The sequence below is a fragment of the Hibiscus syriacus genome, unplaced genomic scaffold, assembly GCF_006381635.1.
Source record: "Hibiscus syriacus cultivar Baekdansim isolate YM2019G1 unplaced genomic scaffold, ASM638163v2 tig00112249_pilon, whole genome shotgun sequence".
NCBI classification, from domain to species: Eukaryota; Viridiplantae; Streptophyta; class Magnoliopsida; order Malvales; family Malvaceae; genus Hibiscus; species Hibiscus syriacus.
In genome coordinates, this window is record NW_024063281.1 from 2538393 (window position 1) to 2556894 (window position 18502).

Sequence of the window (18502 nt, forward strand, 5' to 3'; positions counted from 1 at the left end):
TTCAATGAGTAAATTGGAAAAATTAAAAGTACTTTGAGTAAAATAGGAGAGAAGTAAAGTTCAGTGAGAAATGATGTATTTTACCCATAGTATAATATAATCCTAAAGCTTCTTAAACGATTATAAAGTGATCATTAAACTTTTTCGGGCTATTACAAAGAGGGATTTAATTAGCAATCTACTATCAAAATAGTGGTTGTTATATAACGATAAAAGTGTCGTCTGAAACCATTATTTTATAATCGCAATACCTATAATGATCGCAATAGTGTCCATTATTGTCATAATCGCGATAAATGTAACACAATCGAAAACGCTACTGTAGCCGCAATTTAAATCTTTGATTACTGAATAATCTTTGAACTTTGTTGAATTATTACATAATGGTCTTTAAACTTGTCAAAAATTATTGTCGCAGGGACCCTTTTGTAACCATTTAGGAAATTTAAGAATCATTGTACAGCATTTGAAAGTCGCTGATCAAAAAGATCGAATTTATATAGTTTAGTGACATCCGGTGTACTTTACCCTAAAAATTAAAATCCTTGATGAAATGACAGCGAGTAATATGAACACCACAGCCACTATTAGCTCAATCAACAGTGCCTCAATCATAGATATTGCCCAATAAAGACCAAGGCTCACTTTAGACTTTGTTGGTTCATTATCAAAAATGGACGACTGTGACCAGAGCTTACCTTGGCCTGGTTTCAGTGGTGCAACAAGCAATGGATCTTCTTCTTTCATGGAGCCATGGCCAATCGAGCCTCATTTCACGGCTTCGAGCTCGGTCCAGTGCCACGGTTTCCCTCCGCTGACGACGACCGATAAAGCCACGACCATTTCCAAGAGCCATAGCGAAGCCGAGAAGCAGCGGAGGGATCGGATTAACGCACAGCTTACGGGTTTGAGGAAACTGATCCCCAAGTCTAACAAGGTATGGTTTGCAGAAAAATTTAGCCTTTTTTACAATGTTGGAAACTGGTATTTAGATCAATTCTGTGTTGGTTAAATTATAGCTTTGGTACCTCTACCATGCTAACTTCTATAATTCAGTCACCATGATTTGACATAATTTGGTCTATCTACTAACTACTTGTATAACGTCACTAATTAGTTCAAATCGTTATGTATTTCATAATGTTAATATCAGTAATTAGTTAAAATAGTTAACTTTCATAATGTTGAAAACCAGTATTTAGTTCAATTCTTTGTTGTTGGTCAAATTGTGATTTTGGTCCCTATACTATACTCAATTTTGTGATATACTCTATTTTAATATGACGTTTTTTATTTTTTTTTTATTTTTTATAATATCAATAGTTAGTCAATAGTCCACTATTTTTTTTAAATATACTCTTTCAAGGGGTCATTACTTTAATTAGAATACTTAAATTGTTAACTACTTGAACTAACTAATGAAATTATAAAAGTAGACAAGTTAAATTATGATAAATTAAAATATGACTAAATCTCAAAATTGAGCATGGTAGAGGGACCAAAGCTGAAATTTGACCTCTTTTTTTGTTCAGATGGACAAGGCAGCATTGTTAGGAAATGCAATAGAGCAAGTCAAGGATCTAAAGATGAAGGCAACAGAAATCAGCAAAGCCTTCACTATACCCACCGAGTCCGATGAAGTGACGATCGATTGCAATGTTTCGGAAGACAAGATGTTCATCAGGGCTTCGGTGTGTTGCGATGACCGGCCGGAAGTGTTTGCGGAGCTTATCCGAGTGCTCAAAGAGCTGAGGTTAAGCATCGTCGACGTCGAGATTACGAGTATCGGTGGAAGGATCAAAAACGAATTGATCGTTCGCGATAACAAGAGTGATAAAGAGGGTGTTGAGGATTCGATGAGCACACTGAAACAGTCGTTGAATGTGGTCGTAAACAGGATTAATGCTTTATCATCGGATGCATCCAAATCCAACTGGCGGATAAGAAGCAAGAGACAACGCTTGTTCCTGCCTTCCCACTTTCCTCAATGAACAAATTATATATGAGTAAACTACAAATGTTATCACTCATTAATGTACTTCTCACTCTTATTTTAATCATTAAAATTTAAAAAAATTAACTTATTTATTAATTTTTTTATTAATTCATGTTTTAATCACCCGTCATTAAATATTTAAACGTATAATGATTGGATATTTTTCTTCTAAAAAATTATAAAATAATCCTAAAAGTTTCTTATTCTTTTTTTGAAAAAGTCATGATTTTTAAGGGTAAATTACATCAGATATCATCAAACTTTAGGCATTGTATTGTTTATATCATTGACCTTTCAATTTTGTCAATTATAATACCGAACTTTGATTTTCGTTTCAATTATACCATTGAACCGTTGAATCGTTAACATCACGATGACATGGATGACGGCTACCGACGTGGCTAATGGCTGCTGACGTATACACCTCACCAAAACATCGTTTTGATCCGATTTTTAACGGTTCAATGCTACAATTGAAACGAAAGTCAAAATTTAGTGCTATAATTGGCAAATTTTAAAGTTGAATGGTATAAACAATACAACACCTAAAACTCGATGGTATCTATTGTAATTTATCCATTTTAAATTTCTCATGATAAATCAACTTTTAAATTCTAATAGTCATAAAATGGAGAAGAAAAAAGTGAGTTATATATCTTAATTTTATGTTGATCCAAAGTTATATCAAAGTGATTTAGGGTGTCATAAATTATAGATATAGGGTTGAATTTGTATCAAAGTGATTTAGGGTTTCATAAATTATAGATATAGGGTTGAATTTTATGAGTTTTAAAATGATAAATAAAAGTTACCTCATTAGAGTAATAAGGGAAAATGAGATGTTTTAATTATATAATGATAATTACAATACCACATAGATGAAATTGTAAAACTATCATCTTTGAATTAAAAAAGATAAAATCAAAAAGAAAAAAATGGCATAAATAACACAAATATTATATCAATAAAATGCTAATTTGCGTAAACAACTTTTAAAATTTTAATGATCAAAATAAGAGTACGAAAACTAAATAATGAAATATGTAATTTACCCCATACATGAACTTGTTCGACTTAATTCATAAATCGATACTTAAATTATGTCAATTCTCCATTTCAGTACTTAAATAAAACTGACTATACTCGATTTCAATTTTTTTGATCATTTTAATGGCATAACCAAATAGGTTCATACCATCAAAAGGACTAGAATATAAAAGTTACCATACCCAAGGACCTTCCTGAAAATTTTGACTAAATGTTCGTAGTCCCAAATGTAAATTACCCATTTCACTTAAAACATGCTGAACTAGCCAGAATCAATCAAATCCATCACCATAATTGTCAGTGTAAAGATTTCCCACATTTTACCAATGCAATTGCAACTCTCAAAGCAAAAAGGTCATAAAAAACCCAGATCTTCAAGCAAAAGCTCTTCAACATTTATCAAGAAAATGAAAATGGTTCAACAAAAACACAAAATCTAAGCCATGAAAACGAAAAACCGACATTAATCCATCAAAAACAAGTAGCTGTGAAGAAAGAAATCAAAAGGGCTACTCAGATCGTTGCCTCATCTTTATTATCTTCCTCTTCAACCTTCTCATACGCTTCTTCTTCCACTGCCAATGACCCAAAATGAATAAACCATTTCTCGATATAAAGAACAACGAAAATGTCAAAAAAAGAACCCAGATGAATGGCGATTTTCTTTTACCTTAGCTCTCACGGTCAAAACGATTTGAAATCGGCTTCCTTTTCTGGATTGTTGTTCTTCGAAAGAGACTGCGGCGAGATTGATGAAGGAAAAGAATCGGCTTCGAGGTTTTATGTATATATTAGAGATAGGTGTAAAGCCCTAAAGCCTGTCAAGCAATACCTTAACAATTGGGCCACTAATTTATATTATATATTAGGTCAAGCAAATTTAAGACCAGTTTTTTTATTAGTTTCTTTCAACAATGGCATTTGGATTTTATTATTAATGGAACGAATTAAAATTATAACGTATCAAAATATAGAGAGAAATTTGGAGATAATAATCATCAAAATACTCATACAGAAAAAAATTAAAACTAAAGATACGAAGAAAACTTAAACCTTCCGATGAGAATGGCGACCAACATCAAAACTCAATAACCTTTATTAAAACTCCTTGTCTCTGTCAAATGAGATGCTTGACGAAGTGATAAAGGAGTGGAGAGTGAATCAAATAATATGGCAGGTTGCTTTGCTACACAATCTGATTACATCGACAAATGAACTTTTACCAAAAGAGGGGATCTGACTATACGTGATCACTGACTAACCAATCATAATATAAATGTCACGATGGTTTTTGTGCGATAACCAAAACAACCACAGAGGTATGCGAAAAACGTACTAACAACGATGAGGATCGTGCCACAATAGCAGAGAAAAATCATGTCACAAATACAGAGAATCTTATTCAAAATTAAAAACACTCAAGCTAAAAATAAAAGACATAAAAAAAGATAACTAATAGTCACTGACGATCGGTAACTAATAATAAAATTGGTGCCACCGTCGACTAAAAAAAAAATCAAAGATAAAGAAGAAGACGGCACAAAAATATTGAAAGAAAATTAGGTTAAAAAAAGAAAGAAATAATTCTTTTTATTAGTTTGTATATCTTTAAATATAAGTAAACGCACTTGTTTTTATTAAAAATTACTTGAATTCAAATTACTTAAAAAAATAAAATTCTTTTTATTATTTAAATCGTTGTTTAAATTCTTTTGATACATATGAAAATAAGTAAACATGAAAAGAATTAGGCAAAACATTAAAAGACTAAAGGTAAATAAAAAAATCAAACATGTTTTAAAAGATAATACTTTGAAAATTGAGTTAATTGCATCACATGAAGTATGACCTTCATTTTAAATTGGTTCCTAATTTTTTAAGTGTTTTAGTTTCATTCCTAAATTATAATTATCATTGTAAATTAGTCCTTAAACTTGAATATTTCAATTTAATCCCCAAACTATTACAATCATTCTAAATTGGTCCTCAAACTTTTTGCACATGCTAATTTCATCCTAAACTATATGTGTATATTAATCACAACCATTGTTAATAAAACCATTAGGTCAAGTTATATTATTATATGTTTAATAAAAACAACAATTAGGTTAAACTATGACTGAAACTAATTATTTATTTGGATGAAATTAGTGATGAAATTAGAATATTCAAAAGTTTGGGGATTAATTTAGAAAGAGGGTCATAGTTTAGGGATGAGATTAGAATGTTCAAAAGTTTAAGGACTAACTTAGAATGAGAGTCATGGTTTTAGGGATGAAATTGAAATATTTAAAAGTTTAAAGACCAATTTAAAATGAGAGTTATAATTTAGGGACATATTATGCAATTAACTCTTAAAAATTTTATAACTTTATATTTTTTTATAAAACATAAAACCAGCATGAATCAATTTACTTCAATGATTAAAGGAATCGTTGTTGTTTTTAGAAGTCACGGATTCGAGCACCAACAACTGCAATAGGGTGATTGAGCATTCATTATCAAATGGTTGATAGTATTTAGAATAAAATCAATAACAATAAATTTGACATTAAAATAAAGATTAGTAGATTAAAAGTAAAATACATTATCAAATGGTTAAGAGTATTTAGAACAAAATCAATAACAATAAATTTGACATTAAAATAAAGATTAGTAGATTAAAAGTAAAATACGGCAAGTTTAATTTATAATGTCTACATATTTTATTGATTTAGTTATTTTTAAATTAAATTCTTAAAAGTCATAGGTTCAAGTACCAACGACTGTAACAGTGTGATTAAACATTCATTATCAAATGGTTAAGAGTATTTAAAACAAATAATACATTGTAATCACCTTATCTTAATAAAAAAAAATTATCACGAGTTGCTTGCGTATGAACAGGGGACAATTTGTAATGGGTAATCTAGGCACATCCATTACCATCTCCTTTTCTTGAATTCGAAAGACCTCCCACGTGAATTAAAAAGGTTTTCTTAATAGCTAAGTGTTTTTCTCTTTTGAAGGTCTTAATGGTTAAGTGTTAAATTACTATTTATTTATTTTTTTATATGCATTAAAGTGCTACTCTTTCTTTAAGAATTATAGTCACTTTCATACCATTTTTATTTTATCCATATTAATTATTAAAATTTTAATTACATTTGATAACATAAATTAATCACATAAAATGAATAGTTAATCTAGATCGAATACTGTAAAAATCTATCATGAGACTAATCTTTTTAACTCGTCATAATATCAAAATTCGAACTTCTAATCTTATTTAAAATATTTAATTTCTCATCTCATCTCATCTCATCTCATCAGACACTGATTATTAATAATATATTTATTATTTTGGTAAATCAAAACTCCACCATGCTCCCACTTAAAGGTGGTCTTTCCTCTCTTTGATGAGGAAGGGAAGAGAAAAGAAAAAGGTGGTCTTTCCTCTCTTTGTTGAATTGTAACTAGTACATGAATTAATAATGTGATAAGACATACATCGGTTCACTAGATGTTTGAACTACCCAACAATGATATTGCTTCTTTCTTATGTCTTATATTAGTGTCATTAATGGACATTCCATCAACTTTTTTTTTAATTACTTTGATTGAAGTGATAAATAGTTTATATTGTTTAAGTAATGTCTCAGATTCGAGTCCTTGTGTATGTAGAAAATCTCCGTTGGATGACTCACCCACCAAAATCAGGCGTGCGATCCGGATTGGTCCATATTAGTCAAGACAAAGCTTTCGAATTGAAGGGCAACAAAAAAATGGACATTCCATCAACTTTTTCTATTTATGTCTATTTCTTGGGTACATTACAAATTTGATAATTTAACTTTAGCATTTCTCCTATTTCACTTATTGTATTTTATGTCTTTTCAATTTTCTCACTAAACTTTATACATTGTTTTTTTTTGTTACTCAGCCGTTAAATAGCTAACGTCGTTAAAATGGATTGTTATATAAATGCAAAATGACGTCATTTTTTTATGAAAATTTTATTTTTTTTAAAACAACATCCTTTTTAACACCGTTAACTAGGCATGTAAACGAACCGAACGTACACGAACAGAGGTATGTTCATGTTCGTTCATTTAATAAATAAACGAACACGAACATAAACGATTTTTTTTGTTCATGTTCATTCATTAAGGAATATAGATCATTCATGTTCGTTCATTTAATAAATAAACGAACACGAACGAACGAACATAAACGAACAAAAACAAACAACACAAACACACACAAAAACTTATTCGAACACAACAAACGAATGTAAAAAAAAGTAAACAACAAGAATAACAACTTAACATTCATTAATATAACCTGCAACTTTAGAGTTAATTTGTTCGAATACGACAAAAACATACATAAATCATAAATAAACTATATGAACATAATAAAGTCTTAAAGTTAATTTGTTCAACAAAACAATATTCTTGAAATCCAAACAACTTCAATAATCTTCGTAACATATTCAACTTGCCCTCTGTTCGAACATAAATGAACGAACATAAACGACATATAATTGAACGTTCACGAACGTAAATGAACGAACGAGCCCTTTGTTCATGTTCGTTCATTTAATTAAACGAACGCAAAATCTTGTTCATGTTCGCTCATTTAATAAATAAACGCACATAAACGAACTTCCCGCCGCACGGTTCATGAACGGTTCGTTGAATGTTCAGTTCATTTACAGGCCTACCATTAACTATATAATGACAATGACCAAAATATGAGAGAGTAGAGTTCAGTGACCAGAAAAACCTAATGTATTAAGTTCAATGAGGAATTGAAAACTTTTAAAGTTTAGTGAGCAAAATACGAGAGAAAGCAAAGTTCAATGATGAAAATTTATAATTTACCCTTGTTTCTTAGGTCTATGTTTGATATATAAATAATTTATTCAATAATTTATAATATGACATGCAGGAATGAAATCATGATATAGATTAGAAAGTCAAATATAAATAATAATAATTTAAACATTGGAGGTTAGTATTTAATTAGTTGAAGTATGAAATTGATAGGATCTAAATTGTATCTAAACAAAAACAATAAGAATATTCCTTATTTTGCCAAATACCAAAATTGATAGGGACTTAAGAAGTATTTAAACCGAAAATGGGAGCCAAAGCTTAATTTACCTAGTCTCAAAACTAATAGGGACCTAGAAAGTAATTAAATATAAAAATCTATAAGGGATGATACTTAATTTATATAATTTCAAAACCCTTAAGGACCTAAAATACAGTTAAACCTAAAAAATTTGGGAGTCATAGCCCTTCCCACAATATATATTATAAAAATGAAATGTAATTTTTTTTTGGAGTTTATTTACCAGAAAAGTTGTCAATTAAAAAATAACTTGTGTCACTATTATTTTAAAATGGAATATGTACGAGGCAGTAGGATGTTAATAAATTTTTAAGAGAAAATAATAATACGTAAATAATGATTTGAATATCAAAATATTAATAAAAAGAATTAGATATTAATGTAAAAATAAAATATATATAATTCAAACATTAGATGGTGAATAAAGCCTATAAGTTGTTAGTGTGAATGCATTAGATATAGATCTTTAAGAATTTGGATATGATAGGGAACATTTGTGGACAATTGGTGATGAGTTATCCATTGTAGTTGATAAGTCAACTTCCTGTATATCTTAGTTCATTCCCTAACTTTGATTTACAATATATCTTAGCCTATCAAAAATGACATCAATTTTTGGTGAGAAATGTTATACTAAGATGTAAGGTTATAGCTTAAAGGGAAGTTAGAGGGCTATACAGGTAGGTATAAGCATTCGATTGGAGATGGATCGAAAGGATATTGAGAGCTGTTAAATCTAAAAAAATTACAGTTATATATATTTTTAAAGAAAAACATAAACATTTTGAAATAATCCCAAAAACTTTGAAAACCTTTATTTCAACCCCTAACCCACGTTGATCGTTGTCCTTTACTGTCGACGAAGGTCCACCCGACCTCATCTCTCCCGGCAACCAAAACCCCCCATGAAATCGTGACCAATTGATGGCAAACTAACTTTTTATACCCCAAGAACACTAGATGAAAATCAAGATCTCACGCGATCTCGACAATCAGTTGACGACAATTACGACGGCATATGACTAGGAGGATGGCAGAGATTACGTTGGCAATAGTGGTCATAGCCGGAAATGAGGGCAACGAAAGGTTAAGGGTAGGATTTGAGGATTTTAGGTATTTGAAGGCTTTTTATAATTTAAGAGAAATTAGGGTTTTTATAAATATAATAATATTTTAAAAAATTCAAAATACCAGATTGTGACACGTGTCACTTAACCGAAAAAATTAACGTTGTTGACTACCAGGATACCTAAATGGGTAACGTTTGTAACGTTAGACACCTGGATAGATCGAAAAAAATAGTATATACACCTATTCAAGAATTTAAATATATTTTGGGCACTTATTTTAGTATTAAGCCTTAATTTAAATATCACGTAACATAAAAGAAAGTTAATTTTTTTTTGGTTGAGAAATGTTATACTAAGATGTAAAAGGGGTTTATATCATACTTTTAAAAAATAATATTTCTTTTAGTCAATGTTATCGCTTGATGAATTTAAAAATTTAGATTATTTAAGTAATTTTTTATTATTCTAGGTAAGTAAAAAGTTATATTTATTTAAAGATAACTTTCAATCATTTGATATTAAACGTCCGTAACCCTAATATTTTAGGTGCTCGAACCCGAACTTTAAAAAATAACAATAATTTCTTTATTCCGTGTCGTTTATTTCGTGCAAAAATAGTTGAGTGCCTCTTATCTAAAAGGGTTTATTCTCTATCGTATAATGGCTTCCTTTATTGATTGAAACATGGAATAACCCAGAACATAAACTTTTGACACCTTATCGAAACAACATCAACAAAAGAAAAATTTGCACTCAAAATTGAAAGAAAAGTAAAGAAGCTTGAATTTGATTTCTCCACTCAACAGATAAACATATTCGTTTTCATTACAAAAAGAAAAACAAATCATTGGTTGAGCAAATTCATCAAGCACTTGGCAATCTAAAAAAACACACAGAAATTAGTGTGAATGGATGCTTTACAACAAGGATCATCGTCATTTACAAATATAATTCAGACAAAAAAATATTCATTTAATCCTTTTGTCTTCGTCGTTGTCGTTGTCGTCGTTCACGGAGTTACAATAACTTGAAGCTGCTCTGGTTCAAGTTCAACTAGGAGAGAAGCTCTACAAAGTGGGCAACTGGACTCGGTGCTTAACCACCGATCAACACACTCGGGATGATACGAATGCTTACACGGCGGCAAAACCTTAACTTTCTCGCCGTCTTCGAACACACCGAGGCAGATACAGCACTCACTCTGAGTCGCCTCCTCGACCGAGAACATAGTCACCGGTAAAGCGTTGATGACAGCGGCGTCGAGTCCCCTCGGCTGGGAGTCGGGAAGCGCGTGGGAAGTAGGGGAAGGCGCGTGACGGCTGAATCTGCAGAACCATCGGGCGTAAACGAAGATGAGGGCGAAGATGAGGGTGATGAGGGCGAGGACGATGATGAAGAAGAGGGTTCGGCCATGGATTTGGAAGTGACGGTCTTCGACCTCGGCGAGGTGCCAGTGGAAAGGGCGGGAGTGTTGTGAAGAAGCCATTGAAGGAGGAGGAGGAAGGGCGTTTTTTTTTATGGCGGAGGAAGCAGAAGCATGTCCGGTAGTTGAAATGGGACAGTTGGGGGAGGAGGATCTTTGTCCCCAAGTGTTGCTTTTATAGTTGCGGGTGCAGGTTTTACGGTTGACTCCAAAGAGTAAAATTAAATGAGCTTCCCATTAAAGTGGACACTTTTACTTCATAAAACGATACCAATTTCTAAAACTTTAAACGGCAAGACTAAGTGCACGAATTCATTTATTTTAATGGTTAAAAAATTATTAATTTTTTTTAGAGATTATGGGTTTGAATATCATTATTGAGTTGGGTTGGGAGTGTTGAAAATTGTAACAAATTAAAATGAGTTTAAGCATATTAATCTTTTTAATTTAAAAAATTAAAAATATAAATAATATAATGATTCTGTAAAATTATTCTGTTGGAATTCCTGGTTCACTTTGTAATATCCTACTTCCGAATAATTTTAACAAATTTGGCTTACAAGACATTGTGAAGATTTTGCGTAGAAGTGAAAAAATAAATAAGTTATTAGGAAGTAGAGAAAATTAAAGGGTGCCATTAAGGAAGCAATGGAATGAACAGAGGGACAAATTTTGCTTTCGGTGGTTGCTTTGGGGGTCGGAGATTAAGACAGATTATTCTTCAAGGGACGGGAAAAAGGAAACGCTCAATAATTTTACTCATACAGTTGATTTAATTTACTTTCAGAAATCAATTTAGTTAATTAAATTTAGAATTTATTTTTACTAATTTAAAACTAGAAATAGCATGTTTTACTGCAAATTTATTTTTACGCTCAATAATTTATTTTTAGTAATTTACTGTCACAGTTGACTTAAACATAATACATTGATAATACAAATATAAAAGTCTCAACTCAATAATGATTATTTAAAATACGTGATCCATATGATAATATAAAAATAAATAACATGGTTACTTATGTAATGGATACACCATCCAACGTGATCCCAAGAGGGTTCCCATATTCTTCTTCCAGTAGGACCAATATGTTTCCCCGGGGTTTTAAGAAAGATCGAGGCACATTGTACCACGTTTGTGAAGGCCTATGTTCCGGCGTGTGAATTGATACCCAATATCGCCCGATGCTTTCGCCGTTCACCCACACCTCACCCTTCCCCATGGACCCGAGGTTCAATGCCAGTGGTTCATCCCCACTCAGTGCATCGAACCATGTCTGTCGCATAAGATAATGTCACATTTGATATTCGTATTGTGATAAAGCGGTGGACATCGTTAATTACCTTGTACCAAATTAATCGATGTCCTCTGGCTTGATACGGACTCCATTGAACTTCGTGTTCGGTACTAAATATTCTTAACCTTTCTCCTAACAAGCCAATCTTCATCCCAAAAAAAAAAAAGAGGAATTGTATCATTAATTATAACATATGTAACGCGTAGGAGGTAGACTATAAGGTAATTGAATTACCTGATATCCCCATTGATAGTTATTGAGATATTTGTTTTGAATCCTTACACTTCGTATGCCTGCAGTCTTGCTCTCAAGATATGCTCCTGAGTCCTGCACATGGCAACAAAAACGATTCGTTTTTTGTTTCCGAGTTCGGCGATTGATCCGTCGTCGTACTGAAACCGAAGCTTACCGGTAATCCAACCATTACACTGAGTAAGGTGATATTATTCGTTCCGTTCTTCAACTCGACTGTTTTCTCCAGTACGAAGTTGTTTCTCCCACCGTATGCATATCCTATGGATCAAGTAGTATGAACCCACATGTAAAATTCAACTTTTTTCCATAGTTTAATGTCGAAATGTTCACCTTTGTATCGTCCATTGACGAATGCATGTACAACATGAGCATTGGAAAGCACAGAAAGTTCGACTTGAGCATCAGGGTCGTGCTGAAAGCTGCGTATTTCGGAATCGGACACGGTTCAAACAAGGTCGACCCGAGAGAAAAAATGTGTGGACATGCGCTTACCAGACGGTGTACCAAAGGTAGTCCGATGTATCTTTGGTCGTACTCATCTGATCCAGCAGAACTTCGGCTCTCAACGACGTATTCGAAAACGTCGGGATAGGCTCCGCGTACTCTTTCCATCTCTCCGTCGAATCGAATATGTGCTTCACCCTCCTTGATCTTGTATTGTTCTGTGTGCTCACCTGTTAATACATGCAGGGTTGAGTACGTTTTTTTCCCCTCGAAACGGAAGTGGATCTCGAGTCTTACTTTCGCTGTATTAAAGGCTACATTCTTGCAGTCCGGAAGAATGCTTATCGACATCGACGGCAACTCGAATGAAATGTTCTGGAAACGAACTCTAGCATTCGAGGAGTCGTCTTTGTTCACCAAAAATGCAGCACATTCCCCTGATTTTCCTTTGAATACATAAGCCTTTAAGATGAAACAAGGTTTCAATTCAGTGCATACACACACACATATATATATATAATACCCTAAGAATTGTTCTTACAGTTTGAAGATAACCCAAAGAGGAAGTTTCATGAAGTCCAGAAAGGAGAGGAACTGTGCATAATCTTATTGCAGCATGCAGTTCCTTAAGGTGACCCCATACAGGCTGCCTAATTAAACCTGAAATATTAATTCGACTCGGATTAAGTTAAAAATTACGAGATAAATATTCGATGGGAGAACTTTATCGCTATGTAATTCTCCGAATAAACCGTTAAACGAATAGACAGAACACTCGTTATTCATATAAATAATTAGAAGCGTACCATATTCATCAAGAGGTGCTTGATCGTAGTAACTTGTAATTACTCGTGCAGCACCTGTTCTTCCAAAATTGGTACCTCCATGATACTGTTTAACAAAAACATATTGGTTTAAATATGTTGGGGTTCTTGTACTATTTTAAAATTTGAAATTTAATCCTTATATTTTTTTTTTGTAAAATAAAGTCCATGGAGAAATAGTAGAAAATGAAATGGTGGTAATTACCATATAGTAATTAACGTAAGTTCCATTTTTGGCAATGAACAAAGCGACATGGAAAGCAATTTCTTCGGCAGATCTCATGAACGGCTCCTGACCATACCTTTGCACGCTTCATTCATTCATTCATTAGTCTTCTTGCAAGTCTAAAAGAGTTAATTGCATCATACTTCATCAGTTTATGACCCTCATTTTAAATTGGTCCCAAAACTTTTAGACATTTCAATTTAATCCCTAAACTATGATTGTCATTCTTAATTAGTCCTCAAACTTTTAACATTTCATTTTCATCCCCAAACTATAATCTTCATTATAAATTGGTCCTCAAACTTTTTGAACATTTCATTTTAATCCTAAATTATACGTATATACTAATCACATCCTATGTTAATAAAATCGTTAGACAGAGTTATATTATTATATGTTTGAAAAAAATAAAATTTAATTTAAATTATGGTTGAAATGGATTACATATTTGGATGAATTTGTGGATAAAACTAAAGATGCAAAAGTTTAGGGACCAATTTAAAATGATATTCATAGTTTGGGGATGAAATTAGAATGTTCAAAATTTTAAGGACTAATTAGAATGAGAGTGATAATTTTGGGATGAAATTGGAATATTTAAAAGCCTAAAGACTAATTTAAAATGAGGGTCATAGTTTGGAGACATATGATTCTATTAACTCACTATAAAAAGATTAAGAAGTTTAATTCTTAAATAAGAAAAACAACGTATACGTACAAACTTGTCCAGTTTTCAGTCCACATGGATGGCTTATTGGGAGAGTTGGGTCCTCGGAATCTTACTCCACATTCAAATCCATTGCATGTGTTTATCTGCAAATGCCAAATATTACCCCCAAACACAATGACAAGACAAAATGGTTGGTTCGAACGGCATTCGGTCAAGTCGAATCGAATAGAAAAATTATAGTTAGTTGGAAGAAGCAAATACCACAGGGTCGGGGGCGTCTTGCTGGCTGCACATTATCCATGGCACCCCTGTTTGAAGTCCTACAGCAAGGCCTGCAGCCCACTTAACATAGCTTGACCCTTTGCCATTGAAAGCTCCTTCTACTCTTTGATACTCATTCTCTATCTGATATTTCATGTAATAAACAATTTTCAGATCCATGAGAAAATGAAAAAAAAAAAGGATAATTCACAGATAAAATAAAAGACCTGTGATAGTATAATAGGCCCTCCTTGTGAAGCATATAGTTTCTCTGATCTCATCATGTTTACCACTTTTGTCACCCACTTTTGCATGTGAAACTATTATTGATGACACAAATGGTCCGTTATCGGATCGAAAAACAGCGTAAAGGACGTCACGTATGTAGGTTTACCTTGAATGGTCCGTTATCGGATCGAAAGACGATGCCGGGAACATCGTGCAGCCAAAACGGCAGTCCCCTGCACCACCAACAATCAGTTTGTATGGTCACAATGGTGATGAAGGAGGAGGGGATGGCAATTATGTTTTACCCGTAAGTCCATTCGCTCTCAATGAAGGGTCCAATTCTGAGGCAAACGTACAAGCCCTGAGCTTCAACTTCTCTTATGAACCTTACTATATCACGCCTTCCGCTGAAATCATACTGCACAATTCTTGAGTTTTAAGCTCCATAATTTTGTTCAAATGAAGAGTTTAATTTAATTCTGGGTAAAATACATAAATGATACCCTAATTATTAGTCGTTGTTTTGTTGAGTCATCCGACTATTAAAAGTTAAAAAATGATCATAAATTATTTATATGTTCTAAACTCATCCTTTTCCGTTAAAAAATGACAGTCGTTTGGGCTGGACGTTAATATACTGATTGAGGTATGATACAAATCACATTTTTATGATGTCTAAAGACAACATCGTTACTTTCAGGTACTGACTCGACGACATAAAGTTTCTAAGTACTGGCTCGATGACAATATATAAATGAAGATTTGATCCACACCATACAACTCAAACGATTCTAGGATCATATATTTTTATATCACAGTTAATAGGTTAACATTAAACTCAGATCGCTGCCAATTTTTTAATATAAAAGGACGAATTTGAAATAATGAATAGTCGAGTGATAATTTTATAACCTTTAATAGTATGAGGACTTAATAAAAAAGCACACTATAATTAAAATATCATTATATAACTTTTAATAATTGAAAGTCTCAATCAAATAGCACCCTATAATCGAGGGACTATCTAGGATGATTTATGTTGAGCCTCACCTGTCCTTGTTGGGGCTCGTGAAGGTTCCAAAACACGTAAGTCTGAATCACATCAATCCCTCCTTGTTTTGCTTTGGATATAAGCGACGGCCACATCTGAAATTAATTTTAACACGTCATCTTTTCTTTGTTATAATTTATTTAAAACGAATTATTATTGGGTATTCTTTTCATATACCTTCATTATTTCTTTCTCTATCAACAATAAATTAAAATTCATTATTATTTATTTTAAGAATTAAAGTTTGTAGTATTATCCAACATGAATTAAAAAGTTTAGACATGTTCAATGTCATATATATATATATATATATATATATATATATATATATATATATATAATTTAAATATTTATGGGATAATTATGAAATTGTCCCACAATTTTAGAAAAGTTAAACTTTGCCTCCTTAAGTTGAAATCCTGGCTCCGTCCCTCGAGAAATCAAAGGTTAAAATTAATAGTAGGAAATGAGAAGATATTCACGGAAAAAAATAAGTTAATCTTGGCTTTTGATTTCTCATCATCCAATGATCTTAAAAAAACATAAAACTAAAAGTTTTACACCAAGTATAAGTGGATGTTTACCCATATATATATCCAATTGCACTGAACCTAAACACTACATTCATTTTATAGTGGTAGGTGATTATAAGGACATTATCTATTCAGAATCTTTCTTAGTCATGGATAACACACACGTTGTTGATACAACTGTTCAAACTCCTAACCTTTAGAGAGAACAACACTCTATTTTACAATTGAGGTCGTTTGATGAGTTCACGTTACATATTTAAACTTAAATAAAATAAAAAAAAATTATATGTATGTATTGCATATATATATATACATGGAAGATGTACCTGAGGAGTGCTACGAGGATAGTGAATAGAGCCAGAGAAGAGAAGCAAGTGATGGGAATCGATGATCAATGATCTTCCATCGTATGTTACATTTCTGCCATAGCCATGGCAGTTGCCGAAACCAGCAGCAGCCAATACGACAAGAATCAACCCTAACATCTCTCTTTACAATAATGTGCTTCTATGTAAGTTTCTTGCACTTCTCTCCCTACCACCTTAACTTTATATAGGGTTCAATGGATAAAGATATTTAATAATATTTAATTATAAATGTATGGGGGAATAGAATTTGGGTAAGTACTATAAATTATTTCTTTTGGTTTAAATGTATAAATTTTTAAATTATACTTAAAAGTTAATTTTAGATAACTAATTTTTTTCACTTAAAAAGGCATCTAATATTTTCAAAGTTAGGGGTTGTTTGTTTGCCTCTTAATGGAAGCATTCAGCTTTAAATGTTGAACCGTTCAACATTCAACGCGTTTGTTTCGCACCTCTGAATGATTCAGTGCTGACTGATTCAGTAAACAGTGCTGAATGATTCAGCACAGAAGTACATTTTGAATCATTCAAAGTCAGTTATCAAATAGTGTCGTAACCGGTTTTCGTCCGGGCACGAAATATTTATTCTCGGCGGGAAAAGTAATGTGAATAAATGGTTTTTAAAATAATTTGGGAGTCGCCATCGGCCTTTTGGGTCAGGTAGGTCGAATACCTAAAAATCATCTTTTAAAAGAGTTTTTAAGTAAACATCAGTTAAAAGATAAACTGATCTGCGTTTAACCAAAAATTCATTCTTTTTATTAATAAAAAGGGATTCGTGGTCGGTTACGTTTAGGGAAGGATTAGCACCCCTACAACACCCAAAATTGGTACTTTATTAACTATAAATTGTCTCTATTATTAGAAGAAAAAAATTTCAAATATATTTAATTCATAATCCTTTAATTTCAAATTTATAATTTTAAGAAAATATATTAATAAGATATTTATTTATTTAGAAATATCATAAAAGGGCTTCTAGGTACCTTAAGACAGCTCTTTTCTTCTATATTAATAAATAAAAATGTAATAAAACTAAATTATAATTTTTATAATAATTAGTTTTAAAATACCAGAATAGGACATCCAGTTGTATTAAGACTGCCCTTTTTTTTAATATGGAAAATAAATAAACATTATTAAATAAATAAATACTATATATATTTATAATATAGTAAAACAATAATTAAAGTAATGATTTAAATATATTAAAATAATAAAAATTAAGTTAAAATGTAACTAAACAATGACTAAAAATAAATAAAATAATAATAAATGTAAAATTATTTAAAATAATGAACATAACTTGAATCATCATAAAATAAAATTACTAATAGTGTAATTAACTCTTAATTAATTAATCAGTGATTAAAATAAAATTTATCAAAGTTTAAAGGCTCTATCTCGAATAAATAAAAACTCTAAGTGCTAAAATGTAATTTAGCCTTATTTAATTAATCGGGTTAAAATAAATGTTAATAAAATTATAAGGTACTAAATCAGTTATTTACCCTAAATATATATAAACTGATAATGACTAAAATGTAATAAAATAAAATTGAATGACATAATTAAAAGAATCAAAACTTGCTTTCAGTGACTAATTTGTAATGTTACAAACTCGAAGTGACTGCGGAAAGGGTTTAACCTTTACCAAATTACACACAGGTCCTCCCTTAAACGACGCCGT

The 18502-nt window shown here is 31.7% G+C and overlaps 3 protein-coding genes and 1 long non-coding RNA gene across 4 annotated transcripts; 1 reads left to right on the plus strand and 3 right to left on the minus strand.

The window, feature by feature from the left end:
- Positions 1-621: 621 nt before the first annotated feature.
- On the plus strand, positions 622-2084 carry LOC120176514 (transcription factor bHLH51-like). The gene is made up of 2 exons (XM_039182936.1): positions 622-937; positions 1533-2084. The coding sequence occupies exons 1-2, from the start codon at positions 674-676 to the stop codon at positions 1989-1991; spliced, it is 723 nt and encodes a 240-aa protein (XP_039038867.1). The 5' UTR covers positions 622-673; the 3' UTR covers positions 1992-2084.
- A 1332-nt stretch (positions 2085-3416) lies between these two features.
- On the minus strand, positions 3417-3809 carry LOC120176516. The gene is made up of 2 exons (XR_005521335.1): positions 3714-3809; positions 3417-3618 (listed from the first exon to the last, which is right to left on the minus strand). It is a non-coding gene; the product is annotated as an uncharacterized LOC120176516 (long non-coding RNA).
- Positions 3810-9998: 6189 nt separating this feature from the next.
- LOC120176515 (RING-H2 finger protein ATL66-like) lies at positions 9999-10856 on the minus strand. The gene has a single exon (XM_039182937.1). The coding sequence runs from the start codon at positions 10715-10717 to the stop codon at positions 10241-10243; it is 477 nt and encodes a 158-aa protein (XP_039038868.1). The 5' UTR covers positions 10718-10856; the 3' UTR covers positions 9999-10240.
- Positions 10857-11614: 758 nt separating this feature from the next.
- On the minus strand, positions 11615-16941 carry LOC120176513 (beta-galactosidase 16-like). Its single transcript, XM_039182935.1, has 17 exons — positions 16771-16941; positions 15911-16006; positions 15166-15278; positions 15027-15093; positions 14860-14952; positions 14633-14776; positions 14420-14514; positions 13681-13786; positions 13458-13542; positions 13193-13311; positions 12949-13113; positions 12700-12881; positions 12538-12626; positions 12362-12465; positions 12187-12279; positions 11999-12097; positions 11615-11931 (listed from the first exon to the last, which is right to left on the minus strand). Exons 1-17 carry the CDS (start codon positions 16927-16929, stop codon positions 11674-11676), a joined length of 2067 nt encoding a protein of 688 aa, XP_039038866.1. The 5' UTR covers positions 16930-16941; the 3' UTR covers positions 11615-11673.
- Between the last annotated feature and the right edge of the window lie 1561 nt (positions 16942-18502).